At 44.6% G+C, this 16,914-nt stretch overlaps 1 protein-coding gene across 8 annotated transcripts in view; it reads left to right on the top strand.

Annotated features, from left to right (window-relative positions):
* The window catches only part of LOC123723767 (E3 ubiquitin-protein ligase MARCHF8), a 157,263-nt gene that overhangs the window by 87,892 nt on the left and 52,457 nt on the right, over nucleotides 1-16,914 (top strand). The window contains exon 1 of one of the 8 annotated variants that reach the window (XM_082964888.1): nucleotides 3,648-4,407. The exons of the other annotated variants lie outside the window; for them this stretch is intronic. Within the exon in view, the coding sequence (XP_082821014.1) occupies nucleotides 4,384-4,407 (24 nt within the window). The 5' untranslated portion in view covers nucleotides 3,648-4,383. Of the gene's footprint in view, nucleotides 1-3,647; nucleotides 4,408-16,914 lie in introns of those variants that run through there. 8 annotated transcript variants of the gene reach the window in all.

Below are 16,914 nucleotides of genomic sequence, written 5' to 3' on the forward strand. Positions count from 1 at the left end.
GACTGTAGTAGTATTTATTGGCTCCCTGTGAGTCTCCTGAGACATGGGACATTTTCTCTGACTGAGTGTGCTGGTGTGCGTGTGTGCTGGTGTGTGTGCATGTGTGCTGGTGCGCGTGCGCGCAACCCGTGTTGAAGGTAAGCATGGCGGATGTGTTGTTATCTACCCTTACCACCTGGGGGCGGCCCGTCAGGAAGTCCAGGATCCAGTTGCAGAGGGAGGTGTTTAGTCCCAGGGTCCTTAGCTTAGTGATGAGCTTTGAGAGCACTATGGTGTTGAACGCTGAGCTGTAGTCAAAGAATAGCATTCTCACATAGGTGTTCCTTTGTCCAGGTGGGAAAGGGCAGTGTTGAGCGCAATTGAGATTGCATCATCTGTGGATCTGTTGGGGCGGTATACAAATTGGAGTGGGTCTAGGGTTTCTGGGATAATGTTGTTGATGCGAGCCATGACCAGCCTTTCAAAGCACTTCATAGCTACAGACGTGAGTGCTACGGGTCGGTAGTTATTTAGTCAGGTTACCTAAGTGTTGTGTTCTTGGGCACAGGGACTATGGTGGTCTGTTTGAAACAGGTTAGTATTACAGACTCAGTCAGGCACAGGTTGAAAATGTCAGTGAAGACATTTGCCAGTTGGTCAGTGCATGCCTGGAGTACATGTCCTGGTAATCCGTCTGGCCCTGCGGCCTTGTGAATGTTGACCTGTTTAAAGGTCTTACTCACATCAGCTACGGAGAGCGTGATAACACAGTCGTCCAGAACAGCTGATGCTATCATGTATGCTTCAGTATTATTTGCCTCGAAACGATCATAGATGTAGTTTAGCTCGTGTCACTGGGCAGCTCATGGCTGTACTTCCCTTATAGTCTAATAGTTTGCAAGCCTTGCCACATCCGACGAGCATCGGAGCCGGTGTAGTACGATTCGATCTTAGTCCTGTATTTACGCTTTGCCTGTTTGATGGTTTGTCGGAGGGCATAGCGGGATTTCTTATAAGCTTCCGGGTTAGAGTCCCACTCCTTGAAAGCGGCAGCTCTACCCTTTAGCTCAGTGCGGATATTGCCTGTAATCCATGTCTTCAGGTTGAGGTATGTAGATACGGTCACTGTGGGGACGACGTCATTGATGCACTTATTGCTGAAACCAATGACTGATGTGGTGTACTCCTCAATGCCATCGGAGGAATCCCAAGGAAAAATTTCCGGTCTGTGCTGGCAAAACAGCCCTGTAGCTTAGCATCTGCTTCATCTGACCATTTTTCTTATTGACCGAGGCACTAGTGCTTCCTGCTTTAGTTTTTGTTTATAAGCAGGACTCAGGAGGATAGAATAATGGTCAGATTTGTCAAATGGAGGGAGAGCTTTGTACATGTCTCTGTGTGTGGAGTAAAGGTGGTCGAGAGTTTTCCTTAGATTTCGTGCACCAGCTGTTGTTTACCAATATACATAGACCGCCACCCCTTGTCTTACCAGACGCCGCTGTTCTATCCTGCCGAAAAAGCATAAAACCCGCCAGCTGTATGTTATTCATGTCGTCGTTCAGCCACGACTCGGATATTACAGTTTTTAATGTCCCGTTGGTAGGATATGCGCGATTGTAGTTTGTCTATTTTATTATCGATTGATTGTACGTTGGCTAATAGGACCGATGGTAAAGGTAGATTATCCACTCCGTCTCTTTCTCCTGCGAATGACGGGGATGAGGGCCTTGTCAGGCGTCTGAAGTAAATCCTTCCCGCCCGACTCATTGAAGAGAAAGTATTCCTCCAGTACGGGGTGAGTAATCACTGTTCTGTTATCTAGAAGCTCTTTTCGGTCATAAGACACAGTGGCAGAGACAATATGTACAAAATAACTTACAAATAACATGAAAAAACATACACAATAGCACAATTGGTTAAGGGATCGTAAAACGGCAGCCATCTCCTTCAGCACCATTCTTCCTAATTGTCATGTAATAAATAATTGCCATGTCATGTTGAAGGTGTGTTGTGTAAAGCTTTCGCCACAAAGGTTGGTGACATGGAGGTACTCAACTCTGATTGGCTATTGTGTTGTTTTTTGTTTCTTGCTCCACCCGCCCCCATTGGTTGGTTTAATGTTGTGACAAAGCCTGCAGTTCCTTCACCTTCTGTTCTGTGTCCTCAGTCATGAGTTAGTCTGGCATCAGGTCAGACAGAGAATCTGGTATTCACCATCAACTAATCATCAACTTGATACAATAATATGATACCAGTATACAAAAATCATTTCATTCTATACTTATACGATACAACAGACAGACTGTTATACTGTTATATTCTATTGCCAAAATGTTATTTCAGCCTCTCAGCCCCTCTAAATACTGGGAGTATGAGCATGTTTTCTCAGACTCAGATCTCTCATCATGTCTAATGAATATCAGTGTGTAGCCCCTTTCTCCCCTTCTCTCCTCTTTCTCCCCTTCTCCCTTTCTCTCCTCTGTCTCCTCTTCTCTCCCCTTTCTCCCCTTCTCTCCTCTGTCTCCCCTTCTCTCCTATTTCTCCCCTTCTCCCCTTCTCTCCTCTTTCTCCCCTTCTCCCTTTCTCTCCTCTGTCTCCTCTTCTCTCCCCTTTCTCCCCTTCTCTCCCCTTTCTATCCCTTTCTCCCCTTTCTATCCCTTTCTCCCCTTTCTATCCCTTTCTCCCCTTTCTATCCCTTTCTCCCCTTCTCTCTCTTGCTCCCCTTCTCTCTCTTGCTCCCCTTCTCTCCCCTTCTCACCTCTTTCTCCCCTTTCTCCCCTTCTCTCCTCTCTCCCCTTCTCTCCTCTCTCTCCCCTTCTCTCCTCTCTCTCCACTTTCTCTCCCCTTTCTCCCCTTCTCTCTCTTTCTCCTCTTCTCTCCTCTTTCTCTCCTCTTCTCACCTCTTCTCTCCTCTTTCTCTCCCCTTCTCACCTCTCTCCCCCTCTCTCCCCTTCTCTCCCCTTTCTCTCCCCTTTCTACTCTTTCTCTCCCCTTTCTCCTCTTTCTCTCCCCTTTCTCCCCATCTTTCTCTCCCCTTCTCTTCTCTTTCTCTCCCCTTCTCTCCTCTTTCACCCCTTCTCTCCTCTTTCTCCCCTTCTCTCCTCTTTCTCCCCTTCTCTCCTCTCTCCCCCCTCCCTCCCTCCCTCCCTCCCTCCCTCCCTCCCTCCCTCCCTCCCTCTAATATAATCTATCTAACATTATTACAGTTCTACTCTGTATGGTGCTAAATCAATTGGATCCATGTATAAACAGTAACACTAATATAATTGACACCCAGTGGGGCTGTGGATTTCACAGAACAATAGATCTTGATTTACCCTTGAATCCAGCTGTGAGGATGACTTCAATAAATTAACCTCTGTCAGCTGAGAGGATGACTTTAATAAATTAACCTCTGTCAGCTGTGAGGATGACTTTAATAAATTAACCTCTGTCAGCTGTGAGGATGACTTCAATAAATTAACCTCTGTCAGCTGAGAGGATGACTTTAATAAATTAACCTCTGTCAGCTGTGAGGATGACTTTAATAAATTAACCTCTGTCAGCTGTGAGGATGACTTTAATAAATTAACCTCTGTCAGCTGTGAGGATGACTTTAATAAATTAACCTCTGTCAGCTGTGAGGATGACTTTAATAAATGAACCTCTGTCAGCTGTGAGGATGACTTTAATAAATGAACCTCTGTCAGCTGTGAGGATGACTTTAATAAATTAACCTCTGTCAGCTGAGAGGATGACTTTAATAAATTAACCTCTGTCAGTTGATAACCCCTTCACTTCCCTCTCTCTCTGATGGGTATTGGACGGCCAGTAAGATCCTCTCTGATTGGTGTAGGTTGGTGAATCTGTGTTCTCATCTGAACGGAACAAGTCTGCGTGTGTGTGTGTCAGGGGACAGGCTGAGGGAGGTTAGGGGGAGGGACTGGTTAAGCTGAGTGAGCAGTGGGAATACTTTAAATTGACTCCCATACATGAATAATGCATTAGATAGCCCCTCCCCTCATTGGGATCAGCTGGAGGAAATTGGGGTTTGGGCCAATCAGATGACGTCCCTGCCGGGTTTGCTCATTGTGTGTGTGTATAGTAACCGAGAGAGAGAGAGAGAGCGGGCAAGTCCAGACAAATAGCAGCAGCTCAGAGCCTATTGGGTAGCCTTTCTGTGGCTAGCCCTCCCTCCGTCTCTCTATCGCTGCTCATTCTGTCTTTGTCTCAGGGTGTGTTATGGGAGCTGTCATTGCCAGAGAGATGGCTGGGTGACATTGCTACACCTCTACTTGTGTATTTACTAATGGTTGTTTCATTTCCCCTGGAGAGGATTTACACAGGGGCATGTAACTCCCCCAGGTTCCTTTGTCTGTGTGTGGGGTGTCTGAGGGTGTGTGTGGCTTCAAGGATCTAGCAGCCATGAATTCCTGTTGGAAGATGAAGGTATGGCTGGCTCTTTCTCGTACTTGTTGTTTATACTGACTATCAGGTGTGTGTGTGTGTGTGTGTGTGTGTGTGTGTGTGTGTGTGTGTGTGTGTGTGTGTGTGTGTGTGTGTGTGTGTGTGTGTGTGTGTGTGTGTGTGTGTGTCTTGGGGGCCATCCTCCAGCGTACTTGTGTGTATGTGTTTGTTAGCGCAGTAAGAGAAACCACCAACGTGTGAGTGAGAGAGAGACAGCAAGGCAGTAAAAGCAGTTTCCTTTCGGTGGTTGTTATAGTGAGGCCTGCTGTCTCCGTGGTGACTGGAGCTCCTCTAAAGAAGCAGCTAGATAACAGTCTCTACTGGTAATGTGTGTGTCCATCACTTCTGTCTCTGCATGGAGAGTTCACCCCCTTCTTTGTGTGTGTATGTGGGGGGGAGGTGTGTGTGTGTGTGTGTGTGTCAGGTGCATGTCAGGGGAGCATCTGCCACTAACATAGTATGAAAGGATGACCCAATTTCACACCTCGCTTTCGCTCTCTCTTTTCCTCTCCTCTCGCTCTTTTTATCTCGCTCTCTTCTTTCTCTCCGACAGCAGTAAACCCAAACAGCAGATCAGACACATTGATGGGCCAGACACAGCCGCGGGGCGACGTTTTGGGGGTGGGGGTGCTGACAATTGTTTGTTGACGGAGGTGGGGGGGGATTTCAGTGCTCTCCTCCAAATCCACAGAGTAGCAGATCACATCATTGACTGCTGCACCAAATGACAGAGATTTGTGTCAATCCCTAAACAGGAGGGATGGAGGCAGAGGAAAGAGATTAGTAGTCACATGTCAGGACGGGAGCTTAAAGAGTGTCTGAACGCACTAATTCCTGCATGTGTTTCTCTGTTGCTCATTAAGAAAAATTAGATTTCAGTCTTGGGGATGTGGTGTGATGTTTGTGCCCCACGATACACCATAGGAACAAAGCCAGTATCACTTCTTCAAGATAGTCAGAATGAATCTAAAATAACTAAAGAAATCTGTTAATCATTTTGACGTTTTTGCAGAGGTTTTAATCACACTAAGGTGTTCAGTGCAATATTTCTCAAGTAAAAAACTAGGATTGGATAGAGTGCCCTCACCGCAGCTGTGTATCCCATGTTAGTGGGCAAGTGAGCATTGTTGAAGTCACAACCCAACCCTCAAATAAGTCATGAGAAACTCACTTACAAAACTCTGTTTTAGAGGAGACTGACTTTATGACCAATTATCCTATTTCCACTTTGTAGTCAATTTTGACAGTAGAGTATGTTTCTGACTAATATTGATGCCACAGAAAACAGCTTATCAGAAAAGTTGTTTATTGCCTTCTGTTGTGCTTTAAAATCTGTTAGGGATGGAGTGGACAGGACAGGGAATTGAATGTTTTGGAGTCCTCCTGGCCCTCCTAGATGGACTCATCCCTGTTCCTGGTTGGGAAGGACACACTGTATGTCTGTCTGTTACTGTCTTCAGACATCTGTTCATGCGCGCGCACACACCCAGATGCTTTGATGCAGTGTCTGTGCATACATGGTGGTGTCATTCAGTGTTGTTGAAATAAACAAATAACAACAGTGTTTTGTGACAATATACACCTAGTTTCCAGACTCCGTCCTGTTTCGTTAGGGTTTGACTATTAGCAGCTCTGCTCTGCTCTGCCGTGGTCTCTGCTGTTCTGACCTCTGCTTTCTGGGTGTGTGTGTGTGTGTGTGTGTGTGTGTGTGTGTGTGTGTGTGTGGTTGTTAGGGTTACATCACAGAGGAGCTGAGGGCCGAGCCAGTCAACACAGTTAATTATGGTGCACTGATTATCTGTGGCTGCATGTTCTGCTCGGCTTCCCAAATGGCAGCCTATTCCCTTTATAGTGTGCTACTTTCCCATAGGGAAAACCAATAGGGCTGTGGTCAGAAGAGGTGCACTGTAGGGAATAGGCTGCCATTTGGGGGACACTACTGGACTCACACAGAAATAAACCCTCAAGTGATTCAGAGGAAAGCTTGTGCTTAATGAGGAAATGTGCATCAAACTCCAACTGATACCTGTGTCCTTATCTGGGTCTCAAAACAAGGACTTTTCACACATTCGAATACTGATAGCTTTCTCCATTGTTTTCTCATAATCTCTCTCTCATTCTCTGTCATTATGTCTCTCTCTCTGTTTCTCCCATCTTTCTCTCTCTCTCCCTCTTTTACTTCATTCAATGAGAAAAGCCCATGCCATTGCCTCTTACTAGTTCAGACAGCCCTGTATCAGTGCTGTTAGCAGCCCTGTATCAGTGATGTTAGCTCCGTTCAGACAGCCCTGTATCAGTGCTGTTAGCTCCGTCCAGACAGCCCTGTATCAGTGCTGTTAGCAGCCCTGTATCAGTGCTGTTAGCTCCGTCCAGACAGCCCTGTATCAGTGCTGTTAGCAGCCCTGTATCAGTGCTGTTAGCTCCGTTCAGACAGCCCTGTATCAGTGATGTTAGCTCCGTTCAGACAGCCCTGTATCAGTGATGTTAGCTCCGTTCAGACAGCCCTGTATCAGTGCTGTTAGCTCTGTTCAGACAGCCCTGTATCAGTGCTGTTAGCTCTGTTCAGACAGCCCTGTATCAGTGCTGTTAGCTCTGTTCAGACAGCCCTGTATCAGTGCTGTTAGCTCCGTCCAGACAGCCCTGTATCAGTGCTGTTAGCAGCCCTGTATCAGTGCTGTTAGCTCCGTTCAGACAGCCCTGTATCAGTGATGTTAGCTCCGTTCAGACAGCCCTGTATCAGTGATGTTAGCTCTGTTCAGACAGCCCTGTATCAGTGATGTTAGCTCTGTTCAGACAGCCTTGTATCAGTGCTGTTAGCTCCGTTCAGACAGCCCTGTATCAGTGATGTTAGCTCCGTTCAGACAGCCCTGTATCAGTGATGTTAGCTCCGTTCAGACAGCCCTGTATCAGTGCTGTTAGCTCCGTCCAGACAGCCCTGTATCAGTGCTGTTAGCAGCCCTGTATCAGTGCTGTTAGCTCCGTCCAGACAGCCCTGTATCAGTGCTGTTAGCAGCCCTGTATCAGTGCTGTTAGCTCCGTTCAGACAGCCCTGTATCAGTGATGTTAGCTCCGTTCAGACAGCCCTGTATCAGTGATGTTAGCTCCGTTCAGACAGCCCTGTATCAGTGATGTTAGCTCTGTTCAGACAGCCCTGTATCAGTGCTGTTAGCTCTGTTCAGACAGCCCTGTATCAGTGCTGTTAGCAGCCCTGTATCAGTGCTGTTAGCTCCGTTCAGACAGCCCTGTATCAGTGATGTTAGCTCCGTTCAGACAGCCCTGTATCAGTGATGTTAGCTCCGTTCAGACAGCCCTGTATCAGTGATGTTAGCTCCGTTCAGACAGCCCTGTATCAGTGATGTTAGCTCTGTTCAGACAGCCCTGTATCAGTGATGTTAGCTCTGTTCAGACAGCCCTGTATCAGTGCTGTTAGCTCTGTTCAGACAGCCCTGTATCAGTGCTGTTAGCTCCGTTCAGACAGCCCTGTATCAGTGCTGTTAGCTCCGTTCAGACAGCCCTGTATCAGTGCTGTTAGCTCCGTTCAGACAGCCCTGTATCAGTGATGTTAGCTCCGTTCAGACAGCCCTGTATCAGTGATGTTAGCTCCGTTCAGACAGCCCTGTATCAGTGATGTTAGCAGCCCTGTATCAGTGCTGTTAGCTCCGTTCAGACAGCCCTGTATCAGTGATGTTAGCAGCCCTGTATCAGTGATGTTAGCTCTGTTCAGACAGCCCTGTATCAGTGCTGTTAGCAGCCCTGTATCAGTGCTGTTAGCTCCGTTCAGACAGCCCTGTATCAGTGCTGTTAGCTTCGTCCAGACAGCCCTGTATCAGTGCTGTTAGCTCCGTTCAGACAGCCCTGTATCAATGATGTTAGCAGCCCTGTATCAGTGCTGTTAGCTCCGTTCAGACAGCCCTGTATCAGTGATGTTAGCAGCCCTGTATCAGTGATGTTAGCTCTGTTCAGACAGCCCTGTATCAGTGCTGTTAGCAGCCCTGTATCAGTGCTGTTAGCTCCGTTCAGACAGCCCTGTATCAGTGATGTTAGCAGCCCTGTATCAGTGATGTTAGCTCTGTTCAGACAGCCCTGTATCAGTGACAGAGCAGCAGACACACTAGACTAGAACATACTAGTCTTCCATATCCTGTTCCTGTTCTGACACACTGATGTAATTAGGGGAGATGAGGAGGGATGGGAGGCAGATAGAGGTGGGAGATGGGTAGGCAGGATGAGATGTAGATGAGAGATGATGTGGGAGAGGAAGAGAGGGGCAGGAGGGATCAGAGGAAGATTGAGAGGAAAAGAGGAATGAGAGGGGGGAGGAAAATGAGAGGCAGATGAGTGGGTGGGAGGTGAAAGAGGGAGGAAGAGGGGAGGAAAACCACATTCTCAACTTCCTGCTGTTGTGAAGTTTTTCACACGCACACTCTCACTCACTCACAGGCTGTTTCCTGCTTTTAGCTGCAGGCCTACTTACGAGCTATCTCTGTGGAACCGTGCTTTTAACACACACATATGTGATGTCTCTAGTTCTCTCTAACACACACACACTCTCTTTCCTCTGTCAGACCTAATTTACAAGCTAACTGTGGGACTGTGTTTTTGCTGAGCTAATGCTAAGGATTGCTGCTGTCTCATGTAGTGGAAACAGCGTACTGTCACTACAGTTTCACTAAAGGTCTAGGATCAGCTTACCCTCACCAAAATCCTACCAACACAAAACTGATCTTAGATCAGTGTCTATGGGCCGTGTCTGTATCCCACCTCCATTGTCTTATAGCCCTGTACTGCCCATTCTGCTCCTCAGACAGGGTCAACCAGTAGAACCAGAGACGAGTAGGACATGTGTGTATATCTATATGGCTAGAACTGGAGTCCTGTGTTGCAGTGGTTCACAGTAACCTCTGGTGATTATTGTTACTGTGCATAGTTTACATTCTAACATTCCCATCTGGTCCGCATCCTCGTTAGCTGACCACACACAGTGTGTGTGTGTGTGTGTGTGTGTGTGTGTGTGTGTGTGTTCAGCCTTGTATCTTCCTCCGTAGTGGTCATTGTACAGAGCCAGGAAACCACATCTACACAGTAGACCCCACACTCTTCCTGTGATCAGATTCTTTCAGGGATGTTGGATACAGCATATCCTGCCTTCTTCTGGTAGGAGGTTTGGGGAATACAGTGAGGGGTCGATGACTGCACCTGATTTTGTGTGTGTGTGTGTGTGTGTGTGTGTGTGTGCGCACCTATTGTGTAAGATATAAACGTTTTTTTCCATATTCTTCAAGTAAAGTGTCACAGATATAGTTATGTTTCAGTCTCCGTACAGGAAGATTATTTAGAGTGCTCTATACTCTTGGCTTTCTGTCTTCTTGCTGAAGAATATGGTGACTTCATCTCAGATTCATATTCTACACAATCGTAATATTGTAAGCTTTCACTGATAGGTATTTATACACAGGCAAAGGAGGTTGTGTGTGTGTGTGTATGTATGTATGTATGTATGTATGTATGTATGTATGTATGTATGTCTGTGCATTCATAAACACATTTATAGGACAGAATTGAGCAGAGGTACTTGTGGGTTAACGACACAGGATTTGGAAGGATGAGCAAAAGTGTGATCTCATGCGTTGTGTGTGTGTTTGAGACCAGGCTTCAGTATGTGCTGTTATTGAACCAGTGGGTTTATCTAGATAGATAGATAAACCCACTGGAAATGTTTGCCTTTTCATGTTTTTTTTATACCAAGAATCATCTGAGATTAGTTTCACTGTCTTCCTTTCAAGTCTCAGAAGCGTCTTATCTCATGTCCTAACGATCCACTACCAGTAACCTTTTATATACACAGTTGTATGTGTGCTGCAGAATATATATGAGAAGGGTTGTTGGCTATCGGACTAAAACATGGTCCTTTTCTCGTTTTAATCAGAACTGTAGGCGTCCTGTAGCTGATCAACTGTAATCATCTGGTTCATAAAGGGCTATAGCATTAGTTTGATAAGTTGACACAAAGTGACAGTCATTGATATGTATTATTATAATATCTGACTGCTTTTCTTCCTCACTCTCTGGCATATTGTACTGGTTAAACTAGCTGTAGTATTAGCCTGAGGCAGAGTAGCTGCGGGACATTGGATGCGCATTGACCATTCAAATCAAACTGTTACCCAGGGATTGGGGTGAACAAATCAGGATCCCAACAGCCTATTTTTAGAATAGCAGTAGTACTTCAGTCATAACAGTGTGTGATGAGAGAGTTCTGTCAATGGTGAATGTTTGGATCTGCACAGGTTGATGAGGAGACGGCTATTCACAGACACACCATGCTCTGTGCAGGTCTGTGGCCTCCAGGTGTGTCCTCTTCTATGGACAGGATTCACATCACACAGATTCCCCCATGATCCGTGTGTGTGTGTGTGTGTGTGTGTGTGTGTGTGTGTGTGTGTGTGTGTGTGTGTGTGTGTGTGTGTGTGGTGTGTTCAGACCATTAGTTCTGATGATTTAATTCTGTTTCCACCTTTCTCCTCATTATCACTGACTCTGATAGTGATCTCTCTCGCTCTCTCCATCTCCCTCCCAGTCTCTCTGTCTTATCTGACAGTAGATAATTAAGTGAGAGAGTGAAAAAAAACCCGGCCTCACCCTACTAGAATCTGAAGTCAAATGTCTACTGTTTTCTGATAATCTGGTGCTTCTGTCCCCAACCACGGAGGGCCTACAGCAGCACCTAGATCTTCTGCACAGATTCTGTCAGACCTGGGCCCTGACAGTAAATCTCATTAAGACCAAAATAATGGTGTTCCAAAAAAGGTCTAGTTGCCAGGGCCACAAATGCAAATTCCAGTTAGACATCGTTGCCCTAGAGCACACAAAAAACTATACATACCTCGGCCTAAACATCAGCGCCACAGTAACTTCCACAAAGCTGTGAAGGAGCTGAGAGACGAGGCAAGAAGGGCCTTCTATGCCATCAAAAGGAACATAAATTCGACATACCAATTAGGATCTGACTAAAAATACTTGAATAAGTTATAGAACCCACTGCCCTTTGTGGTTGTGCGGTCTGGGGTTAGCTCACCAACTTAGAATTCACAAAATGGGATACACACCAAATTGAGACTGCATGCAGAATTCTGCAAAAATATCCTCTGTACAACGTAAAACACCAAATAATGCATGCAGAGCAGAATTAGGCCGATACCCACTAATTATCAAAATCCAGAAAAGAGCCGTTAAATTCTACAACCACCTAAAAGGAAGTCTACAGACTCAGTGAGTATAGCCTTGCTATTGAGAAAGGCCGCCGTAGGCAGACCTGGCTCTCAAGAGAAGACAGGCTATGTGCACACTGCCAACAAAATGAGGTGGAAACTGAGCTGCACTTCCTAACCTCCTGCCAAATGTATGACCATATTAGAGACACATATTTCCCTCAGATTACACAGATCCACAAAGAATTCATATTTATTTATTTTCCATTTTGTACGTTAACTATTTGCACATAATATGACATGTGTAATGTCTTTATTCTTTTGGAACTTTTGTGAGTGTAATGTTTACTGTTCATTTTTGTTTATTATCTAGTTCACTTGCTTTGGCAATGTTAACATATGTTTCCCATGCCCAATAAAGCCCTTAAATTGAGAGAGGGATAGAGAGAATTCCGTACATACCCAGGCTCCTTCTGGTGCTGTTATAACATTTCTATCTTTGTGTCTTATGAAGATGTCATTTCAACAGCATTTGGCCAAGCTGTGATATGAAGCTACAGGAGCCAGGAGGGGCGTCAGGAGGGGCGCCAGGAGGGGAGCCCTCCGCCAACACATTTAACTCCTAATGATCAAGCATTTAACGGCATATCAAGAAAAGCTAAAGAAACTTCTGCTCCTTGACACTCAGTGTAAAGGGTTATTTATTGAAGTTTTGGATCGCTGAGGTAGTTAGCGATTCCGTGCTAATTATCGTTAGCTGCCAGACGCTAATGATGCTAGCTTCGCTGTGTTGTGGAGAATAGCTGACGACGTCACGTCGGTCTGTTGTAGTTTTGAATCTGTGCGTGGTGACGTTGTACTGGGTTGGTTGTAGGCTATATGCAGAAATAGATGCATCACAAATAGAAATACACTGAAATGAACTGGCATCCCCATTATATTTCTATGGTTTTAAGGTAACTGTCTGGTACAGGGAAAGAAAATGATATAGTTGATACAGTTCTACTTTAGACTACTATTGAGGAATAAAAACTTCTGACAGGCCTGACTCTCTTTCTCTACAGGATGTCTCTTATTTCCATCAATCTCACTCACTCACTCACTCACTCACTCACTCACTCACTCGCATACTGTATGTTCCATCTCTGTCCTTACCTTGGAAATATTACTGGACCTGCTGTTTGGAGGTGAACTTAGGAAGATTAGAATTTCACAAGATAACTCTGTTCTGAAAAGATGTAACATTGTAAAAGTCCTCAGACAGAGGGAAGGGCCAGCCCAGACAGAGGCCCTGAAGCTCTGAACAGCCGTGAACCACCAAGATAAAATGTCTCCTCTTCTCTGTCATATCCTCCTGATCCTCCCTTTATCCCCCTAACACTGGCCTGGATCATCACAGCCAGGGGTTGTTACTAGGGGAGAACAACTTCCTCCTCACATTGAAGCCATGAAGTTCAAGGCTGACTGGGGTACTGCAGCCTGTGGTTTTCAGGAAGCAGGATTCCCACCCATTATAGTGAATGGTAAAATGGTAATATTTGTGTGTGTGTATATATATATATATTTGTGTGTGTGTGTATATATATATATATTTTTTTTTTAATGACAATCATGGTACCAATAATTGCTTCTAATACACCAGATTTGTCATTGAACAGATATATTTTTTTTTTATCTTACACGGGAGTTATAAGTTATATGTAGTTGCTACAGTAGCCTGCAGAACCCCAGTCGACCTTCAACTTGAGATACTCAATGAGAAGAGGCAGAAATTAGCTAGCCTGCTACGTCACCTCCTGGAGGAGCTCAAACTGCACGTTATGTCTTGAGAATCCGCTCCATGAGACGAGCTCAAACTGCACGTTATGTCTTGAGAATCCGCTCCATGAGACGCCATCTTGGCAAGCTAAAACTGACTTCTTGAGCTTCAAATGCACTATTGAGTCTTCACATAAGAATGAGTGGTGTGATGTCATCGATGGCTATGTCCATTTTTATATACAGTCAATGGTTGTTACCCAGTCCACGAATGCAGGGAGAGAGCGAGACGTCTGAAACTTGACTTTCTCTCACAGAATAATGGATGACTCTCAAGGCTAAGTCCTTAGACTACTGTCACTGAGACGATGGGGCTGTTTGTGAGTTAGTGTGTGAGAGAGGGAAACTGAGACAGAGGGAAAGGCAGAGAAGGATGAAGAGAGAAACAGAGACAGGGAAAAGTCAATTAGTTCCTTGCCAAGACTAAATGCTTCTCTCTTTTCTCACTAATCTGAGTGTGGAGAGTTCAGCACTTTGCTCTTCCTTCCTCTCATTTATCCATCCATCTCTCCTCCTCTCCTCTTCCTATTCTAATCAACCCTGTCCTATTCATTTGCAGACTGTGTATTAGTGGCCTTATTTCCCTCCGTTCTCATGGCAACCTTGTCCTTGAGTTCATCATCATTACTCCGTCGTAGAAGAGTGATTACATCAGCTCTTCATAAAGAACACATTTAACATGTTCACCAACCAGAGGACAGTAATAATTTATGTTCCCACTATTCTCTCTCTCTCTCTCTCTTTCCATCTTTCCTTCTATATCTTACTCTTTCTCTCTCTCGCTCTTTACATCTTTCCTTCTATCCTTCTCTCTTTCCTTCCATATCGTCTCTCTCTCCCTCTCTCTTTCCATCGTCCCTTCTCTTGTTATCTCACTCTTACTCTCTCTATGCCTGTTGCTCTGTTTCTCACTAGAAGTATGATCCTGTATGTTTCAGCTCTTCATAAAGAACACATCTAACATTTCACCAACCATTATGGCCAAACATGGATAGATAAACTGTGTGTGTGTGTGTGTGTGTGTGTGTGTGTGTGTGTGTGTGTGTGTGTGTGTGTGTGTGTGCATCTTCTGACTTCCACTGAACTTGTTGCGAAAGCATCAGTATGGTAATGTATAAACAGAGAGAGAGTGAGATTACATCTTATAATAATCAAGATGTATTATTATTTTTTTTTTAAATATGTATTTCCCCTTTATTTAACCAGGTAGGCCAGTTGAGAACAAGTTCTCATTTACAACTGCGACCTGGCCAAGATAAAGCAAAGCAGTGCGACAAAAACAATACAGAGTTACAGATGGAATAAACAAGCGTACAGTCAATAACACAATAGAACATCTGTATATGGTGTGTGCAAATGAAGTAAGGAGGTAAGGCAATAAGTAGGCCATAGGGGCAAAGTAATTACAATTTAGCAATTAACACTGGAGTGATGGATGTGCAAGTAGAGATACTGGGGTGCAAAAGAGCAGAAAAAACCTAAAACAAATATGGGGATGAGGTAGGTAGTTGGTTGGATGGGCTATTTAGAGATGCTGTAGGATGCAAATTTCTGTTTGAAAAAGCTAGCCTTTGCTTTCCTAACTGACTGTGTATATTAGTTCCTGACTTCTCTGAAAGTTGCATATCGCGGGGACTATTCGAAGCTAGTGCAGTGCGCCACAAGATGTTTTTGTGCTGGTCAAGGTCAGTCAAGTCTGGAGTGAACCAAGGGCTGTATCTGTTCTTAGTTCAACATTTTTTGAAAGAGGCATGCTTATTTAAGATGGTGAGGAAGGCACTTTTGAAGAACAACCAGGCATCCTCTACTGACGGGATGAGGTCAATATCCTTCCAGGATACCCGGGCCAGGTCGATTAGAAAGGCCTGCTTGTTGAAGTGTTTTAGGGAGCGTTTGACAGTGATGAGGGGTGGTCGTTTGACCATGGACCCATAACGGACGCAGGCAATGAGGCAGTAATCACTGAGATCCTGGTTGAAAACCGCAGAGGTGTATTTAGAGTGCAAGTTGGTCAGGATGATATCTGTGAGGGTGCCCATGTTTATGGATTTGGGGTTGTACCTGGTAGGTTCCTTGATAATGATTGAGGGCATCTAGTTTAGATTGTAGGACGGCCGGGGTGTTAACCTCTATGGGCTAGGTGGGACGCTTGCATCCCACCTACTCAACAGCCAGTTGAATCCTGTGGCGCGTTATTCAAATACCTTAGATATGCTATTACTTCAATTTTTCAAAAATATGACTATTTTACACCATTTTAAAGATAAGACTCTCGTTAATCTAACCACACTGTCCGATTTCAAAAAGGCTTTACAACGAAAGCAAAACATTAGATTATGTCAGCAGAGTACCCAGCCAGAAATAATCAGACACCCATTTTTCAAGCTAGCATATAATGTCACATAAACCCAAACCACAGCTAAATGTAGCACTGATGATCTTCATCAGATGACAACCCTAGGACATTATGTTATATACATGCATGTTTTGTTCAAACAAGTTCATATTTATATCAAAAACCAGCTTTTTACATTAGCATGTGACTAGCATGTGACTAGCATGTGACTAGCATTCCCACCGAACACTGCTGGTGAATTTACTAAATTACTCACGATAAACGTTCACAAAAAGCATAACAATTATTTTAAGAATTATAGATACAGAACTCCTCTATGCACTCTATGTCCGATTTGAAAATAGCTTTTCGGTGAAAGCACACTTTGCAATATTCTCAGTAGATAGCCCGGCATCACAGGGCTAGCTATTTAGACACCCAGCAAGTTTAGCACTCATCAAAGTCAGATTTACTATAAGAAAAATGTTATTACCTTTGTTGTCTTCGTCAGAATGCACTCCCAGGACTTCTACTTCAATAACAAATGTTGGTTTGGTCCAAAATAATCCATCGTTATATCCAAACAGCGGCGTTTTGTTCGTGCGTTCTAGACACTATCCTAAAGGGTAAATAAGGGTGGCGAGCATGGCGCAATTCGTGACAAAAAAATTCTAAATATTCCATTACCGTACTTCGAAGCATGTCAACCGCTGTTTAAAATCAATTTTTATGCAATTTTTCTCATAAAAAAAGCGATAATATTCCGACCAGGAATCTGCTTTTAGCTAAACAGACAAAGGAAAAGAAAGCATTCGGTCGAAGCGGGCACGCGCCTAAGCCCATAGTACTCTGAGTGGCCACTTGCCAAAAGCGATAAAGTGTTTCAGCCAGAGCCTGCCTCGATATCGTTCAGCTTTTTCCCGGGCTCTGAGACCCTATGGAAGCCGTAGGAAGTGTCACGTTATTGCACAGATCCTGAGTCTTCAATAAAAAGAGCCAAGATGAAACACTACTTCTCAGACAGGCCACTTCCTGCTTGAAATCTTCTCAGGTTTTGGCCTGCCATATGAGTTCTGTTATACTCACAGACACCATTCAAACAGTTTTAGAAACTTTAGGGTGTTTTCT

This window comes from Salmo salar, chromosome 18 (genome assembly GCF_965601325.2).
Source record: "Salmo salar chromosome 18, fSalSal1, whole genome shotgun sequence".
Lineage (NCBI taxonomy): Eukaryota > Metazoa > Chordata > Actinopteri > Salmoniformes > Salmonidae > Salmo > Salmo salar.